Source organism: Cryptomeria japonica, chromosome 5 (genome assembly GCF_030272615.1).
Source record: "Cryptomeria japonica chromosome 5, Sugi_1.0, whole genome shotgun sequence".
Lineage (NCBI taxonomy): Eukaryota > Viridiplantae > Streptophyta > Pinopsida > Cupressales > Cupressaceae > Cryptomeria > Cryptomeria japonica.
Window position 1 is genome coordinate 327,431,811 of NC_081409.1, and position 27,159 is coordinate 327,458,969.

A 27,159-nucleotide genomic window follows, 5' to 3' on the forward strand; every position below is an offset into this window, starting at 1 on the left:
ACATCAAAAAGTGCAATTAGAGCCTTAAGCATGCAAACTATGGCTTAAATGATAAAACCCAACTTCAAACACCATAAAGAGAGAAAAAAACACAAGTTCAAAATAGAAAGGCATCCTTCTATCTCTATCAAAGTATTTGCTTGTCTTATTTTGTCATTGTTGAAGCAAAGATTTGAAGGGAAAGGCCATTGGAGTACGTTTTGGGCAGTTTTAAGTGAGTTTGCAGCTGTTTTTTTTTAAGGATTCTCTGCCATTTTCTTAGGATATTCCACTTCAATCCCCCAAGTGTTGTAGTAGGTATTCCTCTTGCTTTTGCTGATTTCATGAGAGTTGTTACAGCAATTTTGTGATAGTTTTGCAGTAGTCTCCACAGCAAAATTTTCATCACTTGCAAACACAAAATAATAGTACTTTCATATATGTGGTTTCCACAATATTAAACAGCAACCAAAGCAGGTCTCCAGCAAATTTTAGAGGGATGAGAACAAACAGTTTATCAATGTGCTTTAGGATTGCAAGAAGAATCTAAGTTGCAGTTTTCATTGAGAAAAGCTAGGGTTTACCATAAAAATCAGCAAAAGAGTGGGTTTTCAGACACCAAAACAGCATAATTTCATACCTAAGGTTTCACCATGCGATATCATTTTTAAATGGTGGGTTTTCCTTCGAATTAGTGTCCAAATATCCAAAGATCAAAAAGACTGAGATAGGACATGTCAATGTGCAAGAGTTAAAGTTGATGAATGCATCAAGAAAGGAAATAAGATTGCAATAAGACTCTGTGACAGCAGTCGCAATGAGACATCCTCCTCTCCAATTTATTTGCTAAGTCAAGAATTCATCATTGTTAGCACCATACATTGTGAACCTGAGAAAAGGAAAACACACTTGATAAGTGGTCAAGTTCTTTGCAAACTTGATACAGATTCTATTGAAAATATTTTCAGTTACCCATTTTATTTTCAAACTTTAAATATTGGCTTGGAGAAATGTGAAAAGTGTGGAATACAAAATTCCTTGAATGGTAATAAACATTAGTTGAAGGAAAGCAAGAAATATCTCTCGAAGTTGTTTAGGAGAAATGAATTCAAGGAAGTGATTACAATTATGATCAGTACACTTCGTTGAATGGCAAGGCAAGATGAAGCAAGATCCAAGCCATGGAGATTCTTTATCATGGCCACAGGGCTATTCTATTCAGTGAATGCATGCAGCTGATAAAATTTGGGCAGACTCAGAAGTTCAACATGTCATCATGTTTGGTTTATCCTTACACAAAGACAAAATCTTTTCTGAATTGTCAAGAGAAGGGTCATTCAATACCACTTGTCTTTAAAGGCATTTACGACAGTTGACACAATCGTAGGGTAAATGACTCTATCCTGATGAATTCAGTCCGAAAGATGGATAAGCAGCTCCATGTTCGAATTTAAGAGCAATCCAAAGTAGTAAATTCAAAGTGGGCTGACTAGTTCATTCATTTTCCTACTTTCAGCTATCAAGGTTTTTGTCATGTCCTCGTCTCAAAAGAGGCTTTTATCATGAACAAAAAGGACAGAAGAAGCAAGCGAACAAATGAGTATAAGAGGCAATCTGTGATATTCCCATTCAAATTCAAATACAAAACAAGACTTTATTAAGTATGGTGTTGATAACATGAGAAAACTACTTGTATTATATTTATAAATGATAACAACCTTCAAAGCCAATAAAAGATTGAGATATGATTAAAGAAAACAAGACCAATATCTCCTGCTATTAATTGAATGCCTAGCGATAAACAAAGGATGATTCAATCAAGATAATATAAGCAGCGGTCACTAAATTGATCAGAATATCAATGAAATTACACTGATACTAGTCTCAAAGAAACCAAACAAATATTCACTATTTTCACCAAGATCTGATTATGGTCAATGGATAGACAACGATTATACTTAACTACATCAAGGAATTTCAGTATCAAAGTGCGTCAAGGAAGGAAATATTTCAGGATTCCAAGATTGGGAAATTTTCCAAACATAAGGAGGGAACAATTCATGGAATTCCTTAACATAAGGATGGAATGTGAAGTATCATAAGGGATTCCAAACATTGTGAAGATGAAGAGTGTACAAGGCAAGATGAGGTGGCATCCTAGTCACCATTCGTTCAATCAAAGGGTACCAAGTCAACAATCATTCAAGGAGGGAATAGGTGACACATGGCGCTACATCAAATATTATTTATCTTACCTACCCTCATTTCTTATTGGTCAACGTAATGGTGGTTGTACAAACCCTAATTAAGGTTTTATCTTGTAATCTTGGCCGTTGATCTTGAATCAATCTGAGCCATTCATTTTGTATGAGACTCTGTATATACCTCATTGTCTCTCATTTGTAAGAGAGAGTTCTTGTAGAATTGTCGGTATATGCTGCAGCTATTTGAATCTAAATCATTGTTCAATTTATTGGTGATTTTGCTCTTCAAATGTTGTCTTTGCATTCATGGTTCTCAATTCCTCCAAGTTAGATTAGAATTTTAGATTAGAATTTGTTTTCATGTTTGTTAGATTGAGTGAAAGATTTGTTGAATATATTTGTGTGGAATCCTTAATCCATACCACTAGCCTCTTGTCGTTGGTAAGTGCGCCTTGTGTGGTCAACTGGAAATTTGAGTAAGCTTAACTTCAATTATTATGTGTCCCTTGACAAGCATCATCTTGGATGGTGTCAACGTTTGATGGTAAAAGTCTGAAAATCCATAACTATACCTTAGACGATTGCACTAAGCTTGTGTCAATACCTGTTTGTGAGACCTCGCCTAGTTTGATTCCACTAAATTTGTTCATCATTTCCTACATTCCTAGGCTTAGGATAGATTTCTTGAACCCTATTCCTTTTGCCTTTTTTTTAATAAGTCTTGTTAGAAATTAAATCCGAAGCTTCATTGCCAAATCCTAAGTTATCGGCATACCTATCCTGGTCCATGATAAGATTGAGCATTCATGTACAACGTAAGTCCCCTTGTGATTCCAACATTATCACATCAAACCACTAAACTTATCCACAAGTCAAGACCTGACATTTCGTAACCTTGGAGTTGTCTCATTTGATCGCGAAGCATAGCATATGAGAGACTTTGTTCAAGAGAGGATAAGATACCTTGGTATTTTATTTTATGTTCACATGTGCATAAAAAACACATCAACAGACATACATTGTATACCAGATACACATTTTCAGTTACAGAATGATTATACACATCTAAGGATTATGCCCTCGATCTGTTAATAATCAGATATTAAAGGGAGTATATGAGCAGAATTAAAAAGGAAATATGAGCAGACTTTGGAAACATTAACAGAAGGATTATTAAGAAAAATGTTGGAGTATAGCAGAGTTGTTAGAAATTAGGATCTTAGGATACTAATCATTATAAACAAGATTATAAAGTAAATGAAATATGAAACATACATGCAAAATGTACACATTACACAAGATATACATGGGGAAAACCCTTTTGGGTAAAAAACCCCATAAAGCATCATTTAATTAAAACACTTACAAATATAGTCTATCATAAAATAGACATGAACCTAGGGACACTCCTTCAATACTTCCACATGGCCAATAATACCTCATATGCATAGTGATACAACTCATCATAAAGCTCCAAATTCTCACACCTCTCAAATGAGAGAGAACCTCCTTAAATATAGGAGGAAGGGTGACTTCACTAGTCACACCTTTTCAATAACCCCCACTCATAAATAATTAATAATCTAATAGTTATTAGATTATAATTATTTCAAATGGGATATGCTTATAAAGCATATAATATATAAGGTTTTATAACCTTATATTAGAACATTATATATAAATGTTATAAGGATGTGATCCCTAATAACATTATGTTCTAACACTCCCCCTTAATGTTAATAGGGGATCACATGTCAATTTCCATAGAAGAAAAAATGAAGCACCCCAGTAACGTAAGTCTTCTTTGACAGTGATAAATAGGGACACAAATATATGCCAACATGAAGATCATGCATTCCGGACTACATGAAAGTCATCTTGTCATAATTTATAATCCCAGTGTTTTAAAAATGATGCTGTGAGGTCTTAAAAAAATTATATTGGAGCTGCGGTCCCCTCAAATTAGCCTCTCCCCAGGTTCATTACATAGTGCCCGTAGGTCTTAATACAATGCTTTTACAAGTGGAAGATTTACAAGGAGAAGAATTTACAAATGCCCGTAGGACTTCAAGCACAAATGTGCCTATAGGACTTACTAATGCCTACCTACAGTAATTAAAACAAAAAAGGACTTACATATGCCTATCTGCAGGCTTAAAGGACTTACTAATGCCTATATAGGTCTTATTTCATACCTATTAGGACATATGCCTACCCATAGGATTTAAAAACTAGGATTTAGCCACTAGGTGGTGTCATTGGCATGCACACTCCCCCTCAATGGCATCACCTAAGGCCAAGCATTATTGAATTTGGAGCAAATAATGCCTAAAGGTCTTATGCCTATTAGGTCTTAAATCTAGGATTTAGCCACTAAGTGGTGTCATGTACACTCCCCCTTAATGGCATCACCTCAAAGCTAATCACTGCATAGAGGATTTCAAAGTGATGGCTAAAATTATAATATATAGTATGTGCTCATGATCTTCAAAGTGTCTTTATTATAGAATGATTTCACTTGAGTGAGGTGCCCATGATCTTCAAGGTGCCTTTATTATAGAATATTTTCACTTGAGTGAGGTGCCCATGATCTTCAAGGTGCCTTTATTATAGAATGCTTTCACTCGAGTGAGGTGCCCATGATCTTCAATGTTCATTTTGATCTTTAGAAATGATATTCTCTAGAAAGAGTAAAGTAACTTCAAGTAATATGGTACTTTCATATGTATCCAAATGGAACTCTTCCATAAATCTTCAAGGCCATATCGATTCTTCAAGAGCTACATTCATATTTTGCCCATTTGATTCAAAGACAGATAGAAGATAGTCTTCTCATTAAAGTATTGCATCATCCATATAATAACGTTTGCACCAATTTGCATAATAACACATAACCTCGTCATAAAAGAAACAATATAGTTAGTAACATAGTAATCAATTACACTTGATCTTTGGTGCAAAGAAAGAACACAATATTATTTTTGTCATTTGCCAAAGATCATATAATATTCCTTATAAATATAAAATATAGTACAATGATTGGTAGAAAGGAGATCAACATATATTTTCATGAGAATAGGAATGAATAATTTGTTGTCTTGTTTAAAATACAAAAATAGACATGCTACTACATATAGTAATGATCCATAAAAAATTAGGCAACGGGTGAGCTATCCTTTCTAGGTTTGCTCCCCAAACAGTTTATAAGGGCGATAGTCACCCATTATAAATAGTATGATTGAAAAAAAATGGATCAAATATAGAATAGAATAACAAATTACTTGGATCTCCAAAAAAGGATGCTAATGAGAAATTTTTAAATTTACTTATGCATATTTACTAGCTTGTACATTTCATAAGAAAATATTTTACCCTACATTTATAGATAGATAGATGATTTCCTGTTTATCATTGTGATAGTTTGATATCAAGGAATTTGCTTATCAAACATACTATAATCAAGAATATTCTTAATGTTAACATAAGGCATATCCTCCATCAAATACCTATAAAAATTAAATTTGAGATAAATCATGATGTTCCTTCCTTTATTCCTACTAGTTCACATGTGACTTTTGTGATGCACTTAAAGGACTAATATAAATAATAACAGGTACTTTGGGAGGGTCACATGAAAATATGAACTAAGACTAGATGAATCAACTATATTAAAAATTCATATGGAAGGATCAACACCATTAGTTATGAAGTGCTTGTTTATTTGTTCATATCTCACTCACAAGTTATTTATAAAAGATAGCATAAAATGACAAAAGAGACATTACTACATCCACTCATACTAAATGACTATCAAAGATATTATAAAGAGCAGTTATAAGGGAATTATGAAATATCAACACTTATAATGGATGATATAGGAAAGGACAAGTCTACACCATCTCTTATAACATTGTGAAAGAAGCCCCAGTAAGACTATTCTTCATATATATACCTAATCTTCCATGAAATCAAATTATTTATTCTGTGCATATCCAGCTACAATTGCAGTCTTAATCTATTTGAATTGAATTCTTTCAAACAGTTCACTTCCCTTGTGCATTTTGAAAAATAAAATAAAATGTAGATTTCAGGTTGGACTAATGAAGCATTTCCATAAAAAGCTTTTACATGTTTATTCATAAAGTACATATGACTCTCTATGACGTGTCTAACTTATAGATAAAAAGCTCGTGCTTTCACATGGCACATTAAGAGTTACATCTCTTTGCTTCTAAGTGAGCCATTTTGTCCAAAGATATCATATTTGGTCCATCTTGAAGTGTTAAAAGTGTCCATGTAAGGGTTAGAGTCATTTATGTCAAAAAATACAAAAATTGTAAAAATTGTAAAGTTGCAACATTGCCAAAAGGTGCAACAAAAGTGTAAAAATAAAATCCATTGGTCATGAGGTGGTTAGAGTAGTTATAAAGGAGTTGGAAATGGTTTATAAAACCATGTTTGGTCGAAATCAAAAGGGTAGATCAGTTTGGAGGGGATTTGACAAAGATTATCCATCAAGCCCTCAAACTATCATGAGGTTTTAAGGAATCTATGGCTGTCATAGATCCATAGAGGATCCCATTTGGTGTAATTTTTATATGTAGAAGTTATTGAATGATATATTAATGAAATATATTTCAGATGAATCATTTCTTATGCATTTTTGTGGAGTATTTGGCAAGATAAGTTTATCTTTACAATAATTGTCAAAACCCTACCAAGGGTTACCCATTTTTGGGAAAATGATCATAACTTTTGATTTAACCATTGGATCTGGCTCAAATGTTGAGAGGAATTGTGTAACTCAGTAATATAAATTCTGACCAAAGCGATTGTATTTAAGATCAATATTGTAAATGTTATTGATGGCTGTTTGTTACAGTTCATGGTGAAAGGCAGATTGGTGAAGGCAACAACAGTCCGGTTGCAACATTTGGTGTGGTCACATGAAGAATAGTAATGAAGAAAGGCTATATGTGTTGGAAAGTTCTCTGAATCTCCTTTCTATTTCTTTTTATCTTACTTAATTTGGTTAAGAATTGAAGTTTGTGTGGTTATTTTGGTGAAAATAGTTTTTAAAGGATGAAACCCTGAACTAGGGTATTCCATGGCAATAAAGAATTTGTTCTCTCATGTTATGGTGAATATTATGATCTAAAATTTTGAATGAAGGTTTTTTAGGGATGTAATATAACCTTTGAAATTAGTTTGGAGTTGAGAAGAATTTTTTATCTTTTTATATGCCTCTTGATTCAAGTTTAAAGTCTACCCTTGAATGAAGGTTTTATGGTTTGTGATAGATGCTCTGCATCAATGCTTTTTATGATAACTAGTTCAATATTAATTGATCATTGTGGTTGGCCCATAACAATTCATTGTCAATATTAAAGGATAGTTACCTTTTCACAAAAGGCACATCATTTAGATTTAGATTTTGTATAGGGTTTTGATCTATTAAAGAGAACATACCTCAAAAAATGTATAAAATCAATAAGATTGATGGAAACATTAAACTATTTGATATATGATGAATTTAAAATGGTTGTGTTCATGTATTTGTTTTGAGATGGTGTAACTCATTTATGAATTTTTTAATTGATTTAATCTCAAAAATCAATCAAGTGAAGATCTTTTAGCAAGAGAAGAAGTTGTGGGATGTATTTTCCTAAGGTTATTAAAAAAATTATCATGGAGATATAGTTAGATGTCCTATTATTAAATTGTGTATACTTTAGATCCTCTTGAAAATAAATCTAATCTTGTTGGAAAGAATCATGATAGTCTTATTTGAGATATATTTTTGTATATATATAGTTAGTAAGGAATCTAGAAAGCTAATGGTTTCTTCACCTTGTTATCTCAAAACATGAGTAGGTATCAAGTATACACAATGACTTTAAAATATTATTTTTTACACTATACTATAATGTATTATATGGTATTGTAAAGGAATGAATATATAAATAGGGTTATCATAATCATTATTTAGATATCCACATATATTATATATGATGCAATCTATTAAAAAGTCTTGTCAATTATCAAGTATCCACTTAATATAAATTTGATTTGATAGTAATTGAAATAATGTTATTAATTTATGATGTTGATGAAATAAAAAATCTCAAAGCCAAATTTTGAAAAAAAATTATTATTTACCTCTTATGATGTATGCTCAAATGTCAACTTTTACGAGGGCAACTTTTTATTGTAATCACATTGGTCAATGAAGATAATTATTTTTTTAATATAATATAAGATGCACTTCTCTAAAAAATACATAGTAGAAAGGAATAGATATTACCAAAAATTTGTTGATAAGCATAAATAAGATTTCCATCAAATTTTATATGTCTTCGAGTATAACCTGTAAAAATGATTAGTACTAGCCTAACCTGATCTGATACCATGTTAGAAATTAGGATCTTAGGATACTAATCATTATAAACAAGATTATAAAGTAAATGAAATATGAAACATACATGCAAAATGTACACATTACACAAGATATACATGGGGAAAACCCTTTCGGGTAAAAAACCCCATAAAGCATCATTTAATTAAAACACTTACAAATATAGTCTATCATAAAATAGACATGAACCTAGGGACACTCCTCCAATACTTCCACATGGCCAATAATACCTCATATGCATAGTGATACAACTCACCATAAAGCTCCAAATTCTCACACCTCTCAAATGAGAGAGAACCACCTTAAATATAGGAGGAAGGGTGACTTCACTAGTCACACCTTTTCAATAACCCCACTCATAAATAATTAATAATCTAATAGTTATTAGATTATAATTATTTCAAATGGGATATGCTTATAAAGCATATAATATATAAGGTTTTATAACCTTATATTAGAACATTATATATAAATGTTATAAGGATGTGATCCCTAATAACATTATGTTCTAACACCATCATTACATAGTCCCATTGTCAAATTAGAGAAGGCCATCAAGATAAGTTCTATTTTCAGATCTAGTCTTAGAACTTTAAGTGAAATTTTAAAATGAAATGTTTTCAGATTTAATGAAATTATATAATTACATCATTTTGCTTTGGAATTGTTGTCTCGGAAGTAAACTAGGTAACCCTCCAAAGGGGGACATTACAGATAGGGCGGCAGCAATATATGAGGCTGGTGTTGAAAGATGTGTCAGGATTACTAACAAGACTTGGATGTTGAAACCAAAGCCATATATTACAAAGATGCCTAAGCAGATCACCAGTTTTGACTTCAAGCAAGAATACGCTGATCTTGTAATGATGTTGAATAGAATCATGGGGTGTTTGCATGCCTTCACATTTGAAACCTGGATGTTTTTCTATATCGATGAAGTTATGAATGCCAATGGGATAGTAGATTGGGCAAGGTTGACCAGTCATTACTTGCATGAACAACTGAAGAATTTAAAGCAAAAGCAGACCCAATCCTTTTACATGAGCTCATATGTAATTTATTTGCTGGCAAGGATGGGTAATTCCAACGACTTGCCAGGAAAAGGGCCCATGGGATGTGGACCACGACAGTTGAAAGTCCACAAATGCTATCCCCAATTGCACCTGTACAGCGCTAATTCTTTCAAGTTGGTGAGCGACACCTTCACAATGTACTTAACCAAATTATTGCAAGATGAACTCCACAGAAGGTTGTCACCAGAGGCCAGAATGCTGATACAGAAATTTGGAGCTTGGTACATTCAATTCCCAAAGTTTACCTACATCTGGGTCAAAGGGTTTTCCTTTCAGCCGCACAAACTACCAAGGTATCCGATAGACAAAATGGTGTTGCTGGAGCTCACCAGGCAATTGACCACCTATGACAAGATTCAAAAAAAGAAGTTGTCCATCGAATTCCCTATTGTCCTAGGCGACTATGTAGAAATGTGTCCGTCATTAGCAGCCGCTAAAAAGTCTATGGAAGAATTGGCATTTTATCACTTGACATTACTTTGATCCGTATAACAAAATCAGGATGGTCGCCCAAACAAAGTTCAAGCACAAATTTCACTTGAAAGACTTTTGGGCTAATGCCAAGGATGATCTTGAAATCAAGAAAAGAATGTTTTCCAGATTGCCCCTTGACATGATCAAAATTGGTGAAATTATTCAAGTGCCAGGTCAAGTTAAAGAGGATCGGGATGTGGTTCAGCCGAAATTTGAAAAGTTGAAAGATAGGACTATCCAGGCTCCGGATTTGGTCCAAACCAGAAATTGATGATCTAGATGTTTTGGCTAGACCAGTTTTAAAATTCACCAAGCATAGGATTGATCGACACATCAGGATGTTGAAGGAAGGAAATGTTCGCCTAAGTTACCAATTGATGGGAAATATGGATTCCCATAGTGAGGCCAGGAAAGGATCATCGCAGGCCCAAGTTGAAGAAGGAGAAATCCAGCAGGAAGGAGCTGAGCATAGTAAAGAAGCGAATATTCCTAAGAAGTCAAGGAAGAGGAAAGAAGCCCAACCAAAGGTCCAACAAGAAGCCCAATCGAAAGAGCCTCAACAGAAAAGGCCAAGGGTGGAGGAAGCACAATCGCCAGCCAGCTCCTCCAACGTGCAAGAAGTTGAAATGTTTGCATAGGAAGTCCCAAGAAATCAGCCATAGGATGATGTTCTTGATAATATACAAGCACAAGATGTGCTCAACTTCAGTGCTTCTCACAAACCCGTTCGACCGAAAGTTCAAAGGCAAGAACTTCCTCCCGATTCAAACGAGCAAAACTAGGATGTTTTCATTGAAACTATTCTCAAAGACATGGAGAAAGTTTCCCAAGAGCAAGTTCGCACGGAAGTTCAAGATCAAATGGCAGTTGCTCCAGATTGGCTGAAAGAAAGAATGAGAAGAGAGTCAAAAGAGGAAGTGGATCCAGCATAAGATTTGGAAGAACTTCTTAGCAAAACGGAAAAACTAGCTGAAAAGAGGGCAGCCAAAAAGTTTTCCAAGATCACATGAGACGAGTCTGGATCCAGGACTTTACACTTGGCTGATCCTAGAACAAATAAAGATAGAAGTGAAATCACACCTGAAGAATATGAAATCAGAGAAATCAATTTAGGGCTTGCTTCCACAGCACAAGTAGTGGAAGATTTTGAAGAATCTTCCTTGGCCATGAAAGAGAAAAGTAAAAAAAATGAAAGAAAAGTGCAAGAGGCTGAAGAGCGAAAATAGGGCCTTATGCGAGTATGTGCGGAGTTTTAAGCACCCACTCAAAGAGGAAGATCCATTCTTTGTACTGCCCTCCTCTCTTCCTAAGGAATCTATTGATGGCGCTTAAGAAGGAAGAGAGCCCAATGCTCTAAGGAGTGGGTAGAAGATGTTTTCACTTCAACTAGTAAGTTTATTGATGACTTGGCTCGTTCTCATTATGGAATTCTTTCTATCCTGAACAGGCTGGAGATTGTGGATAGTTTGTGGGGGGATGTGCACATTTAACAAGACTTCAATATTCCATGACTTAGAGCGTTAATAAAATTCCCAGGCAGGCGTTGATTGATGAGAAAGTTGTGCAAGAGAATGATGTTTATGATTTCCCGCGATGGTTTTATGTCGTTTGCACTGGAAAAGGGTCTTTTGAAACGTTCAACAAGGAGTCTACATCTTTGAAGAACTCGGTCAAGAAGATACAAAGAGAAGTTCTTAATGTAGCTGAGGCATTATTTGCCAGAAGATTGATTAAGGAGGAATTGACGGTTGACTTCCTAACGGACCGGTTACCTGAATATTTCTTTGTGGAATCATTTTCCAACACACATCTAGAAAATGTTTCCTCTTTCTCCAGTAGGATGCAAAAGATTCAAGAGGTGGTGGCGGATTGGAGGAAGTTTTTCTCCAAGTGCGAAGAAGAAATTTCCTTGTTGGAATTTCAGATGGAGAATGTGCCAAGTGTCTCTGTAGGAGAATTGGAGCCCGTCATTACTAGATTCATTGCATACGCCATTAATGAATGAGATAATGGTCGTCCATTTCTGGACGAGAATCTTTTGACTACATGAGGAGGTGGCACATTCATTGTTGGAATATTTGACCAAGAGGTGATTGAGTCAACGAATGATGAGATGGTGGAGCATTTATGGCATTATGGGCGATTCTTGCATGGTGAAGTATTTATTGCATTATGGGCGATCCTTGCATGGTGGAACATTTATTACACATTAGGCGAACTTGATGGATAGTGGTGCGTTTAATGCACAGTGGATGTCATTTTGGGCAAACAGGAATTTATTGCTAAGTGGGCATGATGGGTTATTAATGTTTATTCCCACCTTGTTGCATCATGTGTGTGGAATCTTTTGGGTCAAACCCTAATTAGGTTTGCATGTAATGAAGGCTTGAGGCCTATATAAAGGGGTGACCCCTTCATATGTAAAAGGGGGAGATTGTATGAGATTGTTGCGATAAGCTATTGAAGTGATAAACTGTAATACATTGTTCTTTGATGGTGTATACTTGTTTCATCTCATAGCTTGCATGTGTTATTGTGTGTAGCTTCAAAAGAATAGAGTTCTATTTCTTCGTTGTGTTCGTCAGCAATTAGCTGTAGTTTTGTGTCTTCTTCCTTCACCGTCTCCGATCTATATGTGAGCTGGCAGCAGTTACTTCTTCGTGGATTTCTTCCGTTTCCAGTTCATCATTTCCGTGTGTTTGAGGCTTCTCTTGGTGTCGGTTGTGTAACTGACAATTCATTTGATGCTTGATCTTCCATCTTCCTCCTTCGAGAGTTATATCTGGACATGTTATTCTATTTTGTGAGTTTGATAGATGTTGAAGTGTGTGAAGTTCAAGACATTCAATAGTCTTATGTTTTGCTGATCTTCTGTGATAGAGTTCTGGATGTTGCTGATCATTATATGCTCTTGTTATCTTCAGTCAGTCTGATTCTACTTTTTTATTTCAGAAGTTGAACGAAGTCTCAGTAAAAGATATTAGTATTCATGTTCAGTCATGGTTATCGTTAGATGATTGACTGTTCATTTTGAGAGCTATGTATTCAGTTTGAGCATTCAATAAATAATTTCTTTGTGTGGCTAGGTTTTTCACCCTCAGGTGGAGGGTTTTCCCAGGATAATTATTGTGTATCTTGTTCTCATAAGTTTTTTTTTAGTTGCTGTCATCTGATTTTTTAGCTTTCTGGTTCTACTTTAACAGAATGGTTTCACTTTCCTCACTTAGAGTAGATTTATTTCAAGTACTTAGGCGAACAAAGTTGATTGCAGTGTTATAAGGAGAAGATCGTATGCTCATACCTTTTGTCGATAGTTGATTGTTATCAATAGTGCAAGGTTGGATTGAGCTATTTTATGTGTGCGCTTAATCTAAATTATTGAATGAATATTGTTCTCTGATGGTATTCATTGATGATTTAAAATCATTCAAACACAACCTTTGAAGATTGCACCCGCTTCATGTAGTTGTCTCCAAGTGGCGAAGTGAAGTGCGGTTGATCCTATCCTAAACATTGTTATCTATTGAGTTCTTCATTTTAGAATAGCTTTTCTAAACCCTCTCCCTTTTACTTTCAGCATTATTTCAATTGAAAAGTTCCTGAAAAAAAATTGAACCATTCATTGCCAAATCATTCGAGAAAAATCTCCTTGAAAGTTTAGAAATTTGTTTAAATCTTCTTAAAAGTGTGCCCAAGTCCCCTTGGATTACCAGCTACATCACCACATGAGTCTATATCCACATAAAGTCGTTAGTACACAGTCGAAACCTTGGAGTCATCATATGATCTTCCTACAATCTTAGCATACATTGACTTTGATCAAGAGAGGATAAGGTAGCCGTTGGGAAACCTTATTCTATGTTGGGCGTGGTCACAAAACGCACGTCAATAGGATCAAGCGTGATTGACAAGTTATATGCTTTGTTGGGAAAGGTGAAAATTGTAAGGCATCAGATTTCAGAACTAAATTGTGTTATAATGGGCAGGGTTTCCACCTACAAGTGTTTCACAAAAAAACTTGAACCTGCTCATAACCTTGGACATTTGAAATTAATTGAGATGGGCGAGGTGAAAAGTGCTAGAGTAGATCAAACTTCAAACATTCTTTTGGTCATAGTCGTATAAGTTTTAGGTTTGGCTTCTTGATGATGTCGTCATTGTATTGGGAGAACAAAAGTAGGTTAGATGAGATTAGACAGCAAACTACTTTTATTGTGATGTTTACCAAAGAAGCAATAGTCGGAAAAAAAACCCGATTATTCCCGATTAATCGGCAATTGGCATTGCTCCCAACTAATTCGCCCAAAAAAATGGAAAAATTGTTGACCGATTGTTTGCCGATTTTCAACGATTTTTTCGGTTTTAATCGCAAAAAAACACGATTAATCGCACTGCGCGAAAGCCCGCAAAAAATAAACGCCACGAAAACCCTAAAATATTCGCAAAATTCGATAAATAGCCGTCTTTTTCCAAGGTTACTCACTCAGCTCATGGGTAAGGGTTAAGAGGCAAAGTTGAATACGAAGGGAAGCGAATAGAAGGTGTTTTTTGGTCGCGCGATAGAGGGCATTACCGACAACTTCATTTTCTGAGGTATTTACAGTAATCCTTCATTTAGAACTATATTTCTAATAGTATAGCCGTTTAATTTCTGAGGTATTTACAGAAATTTCCTTTACTATTTCTGATAGTAGAATAATTAGAAATACAGTATATATACAGTTATTTAGCATCATTTAGTAGTAAATACAGTGTTTACTACTAAATGATGCTAAATAACTGTATATATACTGTATTTCTTACTGTGTATATATACTGTATGTATATTACTGTAAGCTGGAATCATTTAGTAGTAAACTTGAAAATCCTCGTTATTTAGTAAGCTAGCATCATACAGTTCTAAGTGAATAAATGATAGCAGAATACACATACAGAATACATGATAGTAAGCTTAATAAATGTTAGTAAAACATACAGTTTTGCTAGCATTTAGAACACACAAGATACATGAATACACATAGCAACATAAGGGATAGTAAACATAGCAACATGCAGTTTTAATAAATGATAGTAAAACATGAATTCTGTAAGCTTAATAAATGATAGTAAAACTGTATGTTGCTATGTGTATTCTGATTACTACTATTTCTGACAGCAGAATACAGTTTACTATCATAGTTATTCAAACTGAATGATAGTAAACTATATTCTGCTAAATATGATATAAATTATTCAGGTTACTATATTACTGCTATATTCAGGTTACTATATTGTACTATAGTAACCTGAATTTCAGTGTATTCTATATGTTGCTTGCATGGTTATTATGGAATATGTGCTAGAGGCATTTAGGGATTGCATATGCAGTTTTTGAACCTTATATTTTCCTACAGCTTATTCTATAGTGTGGGCTCACATCTCCAAAATTTTATCTACATGCTATCTGCCTTCTACTGGATAATATTCAGAACATACAACTGTAACATTGAAACGTTGAAAGACTGAACTAAAATGCTTTTGCAAATCTCATTCTTGATCACAATGCCACGTCAAAAAGACTTTGTGTGGACACATTGCACAGCAGTTCCCAGTAGCACGAAGGTCAAGTGCAATTGGTGTCTAGATGAGATCAGTGGTGGAACTTATCGTTTCAAACGGCATTTGTCAAAAGAACGAGGAAATAACACCGAGATATGCAAAAAAATGCCCTGTAGATGTCTCGTATTAGGTAAAGCAATCTCTTGAAGGGATTGCTGAGAGTAAGGCCAAAAAGGCAAGAATTGGGGTTGAACTAGGTTCTAGTTCTACAAATCCTAGGATGAACCATTTGGGTGAGGATGGTGAAGATGGGGGTTTCAGGGAGTCTGGGTCGACACATAATTCTATAGTATGTGGACCAAACACAGGTGGAGGAAACATTAATACTTTCTTCCAGCCTCGTACTACACCAGGATCACAAACCACTTTGGAGATTATAGGATGGAGGAAAACTATCACTAAACAAGCAAAGAAGGCAATTGCTAATTATTGGTACTCCTCTCACACGGCATTCCATGCTTCTAGAAATCCATATTGGCAACCCATGGTAGATGCTATTTCAGCTGTAGGTCCTAGGTTTCAAGCCCCATCTTATGAGTCATTGAGGGTTGGTATGCTAAAAGATGCAATAGAGGATGCTCGAGATGTTGTTAAAGAGCATCGGTTACAGTGGGCTATTACTGGTTGTAGCATCATGTCAGATGGTTGGACAGATAGAAGGAATCGAACTCTCATTAACTTCCTTGTCTCTTGTGAGAGTGGCACTGTTTTTTTTAAATTTGTGGATGCATCTAATATAATGAAATTCACAAATGCATTGTTTGAGATGTATGACGTGGTAGTTAGGGATGTAGGGCCACAAAATGTGGTTCAATTTATCATAGACAATGTTGTTGCTTGTGTTGCTGCAAGGAGACTTCTGACAGATACATACCCTTCTATGGTTTTTACGCCATGTTCAGCACATTGCCTTGATCTAACCCTAGAGGGCATTGGAAAAATTGAAAGGGTTAAGGATGCATTTCAGAAGGCTCACAAGGTTACCAAATTTGTTTTGGCTATAATGCGCTCTTTCACAGGAGGCAAGGAGCTAGTTCGACCAAGGGTGACAAGATTTGCAACATATTTCCTTGCATAACATAAACTATGTGAACAAAAAGGTAATTTGAGGCGAATGTTTGTTTCAGCTGAGTGTATGAAGTCTAGTTTCACAACTCAAGCAAATGGCATAGCGATGGCAGAGTACATGTATTCTACCACCTTTTGGGAATCGATTGAACAAATTGTAGAATTTTCAGAGCCTTTAGTATAAGTCTTGAGACTAGTGGATGGGGAAAAACCCCCCAAGGGATATGTGTATGAGGCCATGGATAGGGCCAAGGAGGTGATAAGGAGTAAACAGGGAAATAACAAGGATAGGTATATGCCGTTGTGGGACATAATTGATAGGAGATAGGATGGACAGATGCACACTCCTCTTCATGCTGCGAGATACTTGTTCGATCCTTTGTTATTCTATAAGACTTCATTCATGGATATTGATGATGAGATCAAACAAGGCTTGTTCAAGTGCATGAAAAAAATGTTTCCTCTCATGGAAAAATTTGATGCGGCTACGATAGAGTTGGAAGTGTACAAGTAGGCTAAGGGTTTTCTCTCTTCTAGGGCTGCCCTGCAAAGTAGGAACCATCCAACCAGGTAGACTCTATAAATTTTTGACAATCTCTTTAATTTGCCAACAAGCTCATTAAGTTTGTTGAGATTATAAGATTTTTTTAGTCTTACAATATCATCTCCATATAATGTGTTTTTCAGCTGCATGGTGGGCTTCTTTTGGAGACGAAATGCCAAATTTAAGGTGGATGTCAGTGCGCATTTTGAGCCAACCATGCAGCTCATCAACTTCTAAGCGTAATTGGAGTGTTTTTGAACACATACATTCCAAGAAACGCAACCGCCTATCACAACAACGGATGAATGACTTGGTATTTGTTCACCACAACCTCTGCTTGAAGATAAGGAAAGCTCAAGGTGAGTATATTAATATATAGTTGCAGTTTTTGAAATTGTATTCACTATTCATTGTGTTTTTCACTTGTAAGGGAAAAACTAATTTCTACATGGGCAAAATCAGAAACTATTGAGGAAGACTCGCCAATTGACATCGATGAGATAGATGCAGAGTGTGAGTTGATTGTTGTTGATGATCATGATGATCATGATGATCCTCCGCTTGAGACTGAAGATTTTGATCCCATGAGGGAAGCCAACTTGGAACCTGAATGGATTGAACGAGCTAGGACAGGCTCTCACCCGGGAGCTTCATCTTCAGGGCCTCCTGCCCTCTAGCATGTCATTGCCTATAGTTAATATTTTGGAATTTTGTACTTAGTTTATAGGTTGACTTTGTACAAAGTCACAAACTATATTGTAATTGACATTTTGACATCTATCACCATCTAGATATTATTTATGTTGTGGTATGTCTTGTGCAATGTAATCAGCAATATGAATATAAACAATGATAATCTATTTTCTATAATTCATGTGTTCAAGTGTCTATTTTATTTGCCTACAATATCTCTATGCTATGGAAATGCCCTAAAATATATAAACAAGTAGTTTTTTATTGTTTTTTCTGCAATTTGTTACGTTTTTTTGTAAATCCAATTTTTTGAAAAAATCTTATACTTAATGTTTTGCCGATTAATTCCCCAAACGATTAATGCTTCCTTGATTTCATGTACTTTTGTTGATGAGAATGACATAGCAGGTGAACATGAGGAAGTTCAACCTGAACTTTCGACTCTGTTAGAGATTGATGAAGGACGTACTTGAAGAGTCTAAACATGTTAAGAATACATATAAGTTGTCTACAAATTGCTAGGAATGTCTTGGATGGAGAGGAGGTGACTAATATTGAGACAATGAAAGAAAGCAGCTTCACCTTGGACATTCAGGTTATTCGCATGGCTTACATGACAGCACCTAATAGTTCACAAGTCTGGAGTTTCATTGACATATTTTAGAGGTAAGAGGATACAGAAGTTATTGCTACTGTTATTTCTATTGCACCAGCCCCATCAGGTGAGATCCCGGACTGATTATTTTTAGCTGTTTCTATTTCTGGAATGCCTCTATTTTTTATTACACCTAATATGGATCAGCTATTATTAGATAACCTTCCTAGAAGATTTATATTTATATTTTCAGCTGAAATTTATTTTGGAATCTATTTCAAGATTTCTGATTTTAGATTTGTATTAAGGCTTGCTTTATGTGTAAGCATACTATTCTTAGCGTAGAAATTGTAGTATGTTTTTCATTTATCTTGAATCAATTGCATATTTAAGTGCTATTGACACTTTAACTTTCAATGATAATCGTTAATGTCTACTTGCTGCTAAAATTGAAAACATTTTGGAAGGTTTTGGTTAATAGGGTATGACAAGTTTCCTGTTATCTTAAAATCTTCCTTTGTCACATTTGGTGATGTGATTGTAACGGTGTGATTGTAACAAAGATTAGATAGGTGTCATAACACTTTAAATCAATGCAAGCCAGTATTTGTATTGGTCTTCTCTGTGTTGCATAAGTATATTTATAAGTTTGATGAAGGATCATTAAGTAGATATATTTGCAATATATCATACATTTGTTGCAACTTCTTGTTTGCTGTTTTAATGGCTATATATGACAGTTACCCAATAAGGCACTAGTTTTGAAGACTTGGGCATTCTACATACATTTCAAATCATCAAAAACCAATTACGTCTAGTATAGAAAGTAGGAGTACATTAATACTTCATGATTCTGATTCAATATTGCAAACCAAGGATGAATCTAAAAAGTAAAACAAAATGTTATTTTTTTGTGAATCATTTCCAACATATTTGTACTTTGCCAATGTCTATGAAGTTATAAGTGAAACTATCTTAAGGAACTGTAACACTATCATTATCTGCAGACACATGTTCGGATTATTTATCAGCTATAAAGAGGTTTATTGCAGCTAGTAATCCTTGACCTGGTGACAAGAATAGGGGTCAAGTAAGGAGTTTGGGTATAGTTGTTGTTTGTCATTTTGGTTGTCCATTTGTTTAATTTCAATGGCTGCTAAGACACACCTCTAGGAACACCCTCCTAGGTTTAAGCTGAGCCTAATGTGTAGCAGCGACTACCCACTCATTGTCAGTCTTCAACCATCCTCAATATGTTGGTGAAGTCCCTTTTCACCTTCTTGAAGACAATTCCTGGCCTTGAAGGTGAAGAAAAATTCTAGGATTTTGAACCTGCAGTTTTGGGACCTAACAGTATATGACAAATTTGCATGGCCACGGATAAGGATACAGTATCGGATACAGATACGGCCATTTTTCAAGACCCTGTTGATGTGTTTTTTGTACACATGCGAACACAGAATAAAATACCTAAAGGTACCTTATCCTCTCTTGAACAAAGTTTCCTGACTGCTGAAGATCTCGCCGAAGGATCAATCGAGGCAACTCCAAGGTTCTTGTATGCAGGGTCTCTACGTGTGGATAAGCTCTTCGTGGTATGATGTGATTTTGCTGGAATCACAAGGGGACTTACATTTGACTACCTGAGTGTTTGATTTGCTTTGGATATTGTTGGAATGTGAGATTTTACTGGTCCTAGATTTTGAAAAAAAGGGAAAAAGGAGAAGGTTGAAACGGGATCTATTTCTAATACTAAGAATGTAAGAGCAATGAATGACCTTTGATGAAATTCTAACTAAGTCTTGCTTTGACATCCCAGGACCATCTCCACAAGGTTAGTGCGATCTTCTAAGGAAAGCTTTATGATGTTCAGATCACCGCTATAGGCATGGACACCATCAAGCTGATGCATATCAATGAAGAAGCGACGATTGAAGTTAAGCTTAAGTTGAATGATTCCAGTTGACTACACAAGGCAAGTCTGCAATCAACAAACTGCTAGTAGTATGGATATACAAATTTCACCATCGATCTTACACATTTCTTCCACTCATCTAATAACATGAAATCAAATTTGAGAAGTATAGAGACCATGCAAATTGTTGAATCGACCCATAGAATTCACCATTTCTTCAATGAAGTTTACAAGTCCTTTACAACAACATCTTGGCAACAATCTTTGCCTTCTCTTTCTATTCTACTCTAGCTATTTCCTACTCTCTGACTATTCACTACTATCTATTCTCTATTAACCAACTATTCACCCACTATCAACTATTAACCTTTACAAATGAGGAGCCAAGGCTTATATAGAGAAACCCTTTACAAATAGACGGCTCTGATTGATTTAGAATCAATGGCTAGGATTACAAGATAGAAACCCTAATTAGGGTTTGTTACAACAAACTTCCTTAGCCAATGAGAACATTACATTCCAAGAGTGAGGACCAATAAGAAACAGGGGTAGGTACATCGAAGTTTGTGCCGCCTCCAGTAAATTAGGTACATTGAATCTGGTCATGTTGAGGTGGACCAATCCAACTGGAGGAGTGATGACTGGGATGCCACCTTGTCTGACACTTGTAACTTGGTTGATGTTCAATTTGATGATGCGGAGAAGCTAACTTTAATTAACTCTTCTGAAACTATCTGCTTCTTCAACGGACCCTTGCTTTGACCTCCTTTGTCTTTGATGTGCTAGATGGATGGTGTACCTTTCCTTGAAATGCTAGCATCGCCTTTCTTTGTCATCTTTTGGTTCCTTAGTGTGGCAAAGTGAAGATTTTGGAGGTAGCTGGCAATTCCTTGAACACCTTGAGTCTTCCCTTTTGCCTGTGGAACATCCTTGACGATGATGGACTGGAACTGGTCATCCTTGATGATGCTGGACTGGAAGTGGTCATCCTTGATGATGTTGGACTGGAAGAGGGTCGTCCTTGCCCTGGTTTTCTCCATCTGCAAAATAAACCAAAAGGTGATTAAGTACATATGACATGTTAATTTCAACAAAGCATTTTCCACCTTAAATCATCAACAAGAAGACTTCAAAATAAAGCTCGCTCAAAATCCTTCCCAGGGACAAGCCCTATAAGAATTTCGCCCTGGACCCTTTGGAAGGGTCAGGAGCGAAATTTGCTATTTTGCCCAATTTAGACCTCTTTTCAACATTATCTCACAATTAGCTCTTCGCCTGGCCCAAACAAGGTGAAAAATAGGAGTTTCAAAAGATTTCGCCCTGGACCCTCTGGAAGGGTCAGGAGCGAATTTTGCATTCCAAGATAATTCTATCACTTGTTTACTCCAAAATTCCTCCCAAGGCAAACATATGATAGCTTTCCTTCCTCCAAAGCCTAGGGATCCATGCTTTGACCTTTATCATGAGCATGTTAGGTGAAATTGAGGATTTCGCCCTAGACCCTTTGGAAGGGTCAAGAGCGAATTTCTTGATCATGGACAAAACACTCACTTCTTTCACTCACAACCCCTTCTAAGACATGTTTGTGGCAATCTTTAAGCCCAATCTACCTTGATCACTGTCTTGGTCTAGCACAAATTTGGAAGAAAAAGGACATTTGGTGAATTTCGCCCTAGACCCTGTGGAAGGGTCAGGAGCGAAATTCATGATTTGCTTGTTTTTCTTCATTCAACTCCATTCCTCTCACTTTGTTCTTACTTGATTCTCACCTTGGATCCTTTTCCCATGCTTGCAACATTTTACTTGACCTCAAAATGACTAGAAAAGAGAATTTTGCTAGAAATCATGGCCAGGGACGGGACCCATAATGGATTTCGCCCTGGACCCTTTGAAAGGGTTAGGAGCGAATTTCTTCCTCTAGCCCAAAATCATCATTTTTGGAGACAACAATCCATTCAAGGGCAATCTCAAGGGCTTCTACCATCCTTGTCTAGGCTTGGCTTGGCACAAATATGAAAGGAATAGGTGGATTTTAGAATTTCGCTCTGGACCCTTTGGAAGGGTTAGGAGCAAAATTCATGATTTGAGCTTATTTTCTCATTTTCTCAACTCTAATCCACCCCCAAGACCAAGGATACATCGCCTCACTCCTATCTAGGCCATAAAAACCTAAAACTTAACTTGATTTGCAAGGAAAATAGGTGATTCTAGGAATTTTGCTCTGGACCCTCTGGAAGGGTCAGGAGCGAAATTCTTGGTTTGGGCTAATTTCCATCATTTTGATAATCACTAGCAAGTCAAGGTCACGCCTAAGGACACTCCCAATCCTAATTCACTTTGAACCACCCTAGACTTAACATAAAATTGAGAAAAAAGAGTGGTTTTGGGGAATTTCACTCTAGACCCTCTGGAAGGGTCAGGAGCAAAATTCAAGATTAGGACACAATTCCATCTCCTTCTTCCCTTGCTATGCCATGATTTCTCACCTCTGGACTCCTTCCTCATGAAGACAACAATTGTTTGACCCCCAAGAAGGCCTGGAAGGAGAAATTCGCTCAAGACCATGGCCAAGGACAGGACCCATTTGGATTTCGCTCTGGACCCTTTGGAAGGGTCAGGAGCGAAATTCATGTCCTAGCTCAAAATCATCATTGTTGATGGCAAAAAAATCAACTCCAAGGCATGCCTAGGGATCCTTCTAAGCTCTATTCATCTTTATCCATGCTTAGCTTGACACAAAATGAAAGGAAAAGGTGGATTTTAGAATTTCGCTCTAGACCCTCTGGAAGGGTCAGGAGCGAAATTCTTGTTTTTAGCATATTCCTTCATTCTTTCAACTCCAATTCACCTCCAAGACCAAGGAACAAGGTTTTAAGCCCAAACAAGGTAAAAAAATAAGGTTAATAAAGAATTTCACTCTGGACCCTTTGGAAGGGTCAGGAGCGAAATTTCATTCTTGGACAAAAACCCTCACATTTCAATGCTCTCAATCACTTCCTTAGGCAAGAACATGTCCAAACTTTCACAGTATGCCTTACAAAACTAAGATCCTGGTCTAAACAAGGAAGAAATGGGTGCCATCTAGGAATTTCGCTCTAGACCTTTTGGAAGGGTCAGGAGCGAAATTTCCAATTTAGGTTGATTTCACATTCCATTGTCTCAATTCTCCTTCAAACTTGATTTATCCAACCTCCTTTCACCATAATCAAGGCAATCCACCACCAAATAAGCTCAAAACAAGGTCCTTCTAGTGCTCAAGGCAAAATAGAGGGTCAAAATAAGGATTTCGCTTTGGACCCTTTGGAAGGGTCAGGAGCGAAATTCATCCTTTAGGCAAAAAATCTTCATTTTTTCATGCGTCCAACCACCTTTCAAGGCAAGAACACCAAAAGTTAACCAAACCAAGGAAGAAAATGAGGTTTACAAGGATTTTTGCTTTGGACCCTTTGGAAGGGTTAGGAGCGAAAATCATGTTCTAGGCCAAAATCCTTCACATTTTCACATTCCATCACTTCAAAACTAGAATGTTGGTCTAAACAAGGGAGAAAATGAGGTTTATAAGGATTTTCGCTCTGGACCCTTTGGAAGGGTCAGGAGCGAAAATCATGTTCTTGGACAAAATCCTCACCTCTTAGTGCCTTCATTCAATTCTCTTGGCAAGAGTACATCAATCTATCCCCACTATGTCCAAGGAACAAGGTTCGTAGTGCAAACAAGGAAGAAAAAAGGTGTTTATTGAGGATTTCGCTCTGGACCCTTTGGAAGGGTCAGGAGCGAAATTCCTAGTTTAAGCTCATTTCACACCTCTAGCCTCCTTTCCTTGCCTTGGATATAACTTTTCAAGACTTCTCCCATCATCTCCAGGCCAACTTGCCTCTTACTCAACTCAAAAATCTTCATTCTCAAAGCCTAAGGCCAAAATTGAGGATCAAATGGAGGAATTTGCCCTGGGCCTGAGAGATGACACTGACTCACTGACTCACTTGAACTCAAACAAGACACAATTCAGCAAAGCTAAGCCAAAGGAAGACTTTGAAAGAAACCTTAACATGGAGCATCCACTGACTCACCCTAACTCCAGCAGAACCTGTTATCCAGCGATTCCCCTGACAGCACTCATCATGCAAAGGCTAACAAACAAAACCCTAAAAGACCTAGAAAACAAACCCTAGAAGGCAAAAAGTAGGGGTCCCCATTTGCAATGGGGCGATGTGTGAATACATCACAACAGACCCCCAATATGGATATGGCTGGATGCGTCATTCATAAAAAACACAGTCATACACATATATTTAATATACTTTTCTAAGTTATTTGAGCAGATTTTCATTACTTCAAAAGCAATATAGACACATAGTTGCTACATAAATAATTATAAGTTGATTTAACATTTTACAATATGCAAAAATAGTAGAGTTGCATTGATAGATAAACCAAAAAATGGGTCACTGAGATAGAAAAACACTTCATTTGTTGCATTGATAGATAACCCAAAAAATGGGTCACTGAGATAGAAAAACACTTCATTTGTCTTTCACATTTGGTGCAGGTTTTGTTTATACCAATTTTTTTTTTAAATGCATGAATGAAGTTTTTTTAAATAAAATTTAGGAAGATTTGTGTCAAATTTAAAAAAGAATAAAATCAGATAGTATCCACCATGGTTGGAAATCAAGGTTTTTTGGGCACACGTGGATACAGTATTCAATTTGTATCCGGGCTGTTTCGGATACACTGGGATACATGTGCCCAGGGAGGGATAAAGGAGTTTCCAGCTACTCTGCTATATGATGTTGCAACAGATATATTTGTGCAGCTAGACAGCAATTTTTGAATGTTATTTGGGTGTTACCTGATTGTAGCAGAACATAATGATAATAGCATTTCTAAATTCTTTTCAGAATTGTAGCCACATTATGCCTCACATTACTGAAAGGGAGAAAACATAAAACACAAGATATTCAATAAAATCCTAGAGTTTTACTTTATCTAGCGTTTCATTCCTTTTTTTCGAGTCTTTGTTGTCTCTATGCATAGGCCATACCAACAAGAATATTATGTACATCATCGCCAAGTTTGTTTTACTACTCACATTGGTTACGAGGTTAAAGGGAGTGAAAATTCAATACATGAGATAAGTGGAAAAACAATCTTTGTGGATTTCAATAAGATCACATACACTAAATTGTGTCCAGCTTGGAGGAAGCTTACAAGAATTGCATTTGCCATTTTAATATAAATGGCGAACTTTCAGTGGATCAAAACTATGTGACATATAGTTTTCCAGGATTCCTTCCCATGCCCATATATCAAGAGTAATGGTTCACAAGAACCCATAACCATGAATGATCCACAACGCACATTGCCACTTATTTACATAGTGTATCGACATAATACTTCTAGTTAGCCAAGAGGTGAAGGTCTGAGCTGTGTACTCTGGAGTGGAGGTCATAGGTTTGAATTCAAGGGAGAATTAAGGTTGTACACTTTAATGAACAAAACATAAATTACATGAAAAAACAATCTCCAGTATAATTACATGTATAAGGAAGGTCTCATAGACCATATTGATGTTTCGAAGGTGACCCAAAAAACCACCTTTACCTTTGGTGAAACTGGCTTATTAGAATTCAATACACTATCCTCGGCTCTATTTTTCCTTACTAGCTATGACAGTCTACAGATACAAGGGAAATCATAGCTCATTCCATTTAAACAAATGTAGAAATAAAAATATACGTTCTAACCATAAAGAGAAAATTTTGATTGCAAACACTTACCCTGGTAGACGATGTCACTGCAAAGTCGTGGGGAGCTTCAGGGCAAAAATCAATGCAAGTAACGCCTGCAAAATGCTGCGAGACATCTTTCTTTTGGAAGGATTTCCAGTAGCTTGAATCAACCGATCCTGGAGGCTTAGTCGAGGGATAAACTTTAGGCTGAATAGCGATGAATTCGCCGGCGCTTCCTGCCATGTCTATGAGAAAAAAATGTCAGAAGTACGAACACCAAGGGCGCCTTTGAGGTTTTCGTTATGATTTCTTTGCGTATATATCCAGTGTATGTAAATGGTGACTCTAAGATTTTCTATATTTTCCTGTGTATATTGCAATATATGTATCAGGAGCTGGAAGGTTTCAGGTGATTATTTTTTAGCAGAGAACACTGCTGCTTTTATGCCGTCTATATTTTGTGGGTATTTAAACTAAAGAATACATATATCAAGACAAGGGTTTATAAAATTCAGTGGATATACGAGTAACAGCATAAGGGTTTAGACAACATTACAATTTAAAAAATTAATGCAATATTTTAAATTTCAATTAATTAATTATTATCGTTAAATGTGTATTTAGAGTGTTGGACAGAGAATGGGTTTAAGAGTTCATTCTCTTTATTTTAAAGAGGAAAATAATTTTAGGGTTTGTATTGATAGATATTTTGAGGTTATAATTTTATTTTGTTTTTAAATAATGGATAGATATTGTTTTTGATATATTGAGTAGTAAAACAAGGGTAGGACAGTATTAGAAGGTCATTAAATCATATTAACATTATTATAGTTCAGATAAGATATCAAAAACATAAATTAAATTATGAC

The 27,159-nt window shown here is 36.0% G+C and overlaps 1 protein-coding gene across 1 annotated transcript in view; it reads right to left on the reverse strand.

Annotated features, from left to right (window-relative positions):
• LOC131062282 (protein SLOW WALKER 1) overlaps positions 1–26,798 on the reverse strand; it is a 110,285-nt gene extending 83,487 nt beyond the window's left edge. Inside the window, exon 1 of the mRNA XM_057995907.2 lies at positions 26,339–26,798. Within this exon, the coding sequence (XP_057851890.2) occupies positions 26,339–26,533 (195 nt within the window). The 5' untranslated portion in view covers positions 26,534–26,798. The remainder of the gene's footprint in view (positions 1–26,338) is intronic.
• Between the last annotated feature and the right edge of the window lie 361 nt (positions 26,799–27,159).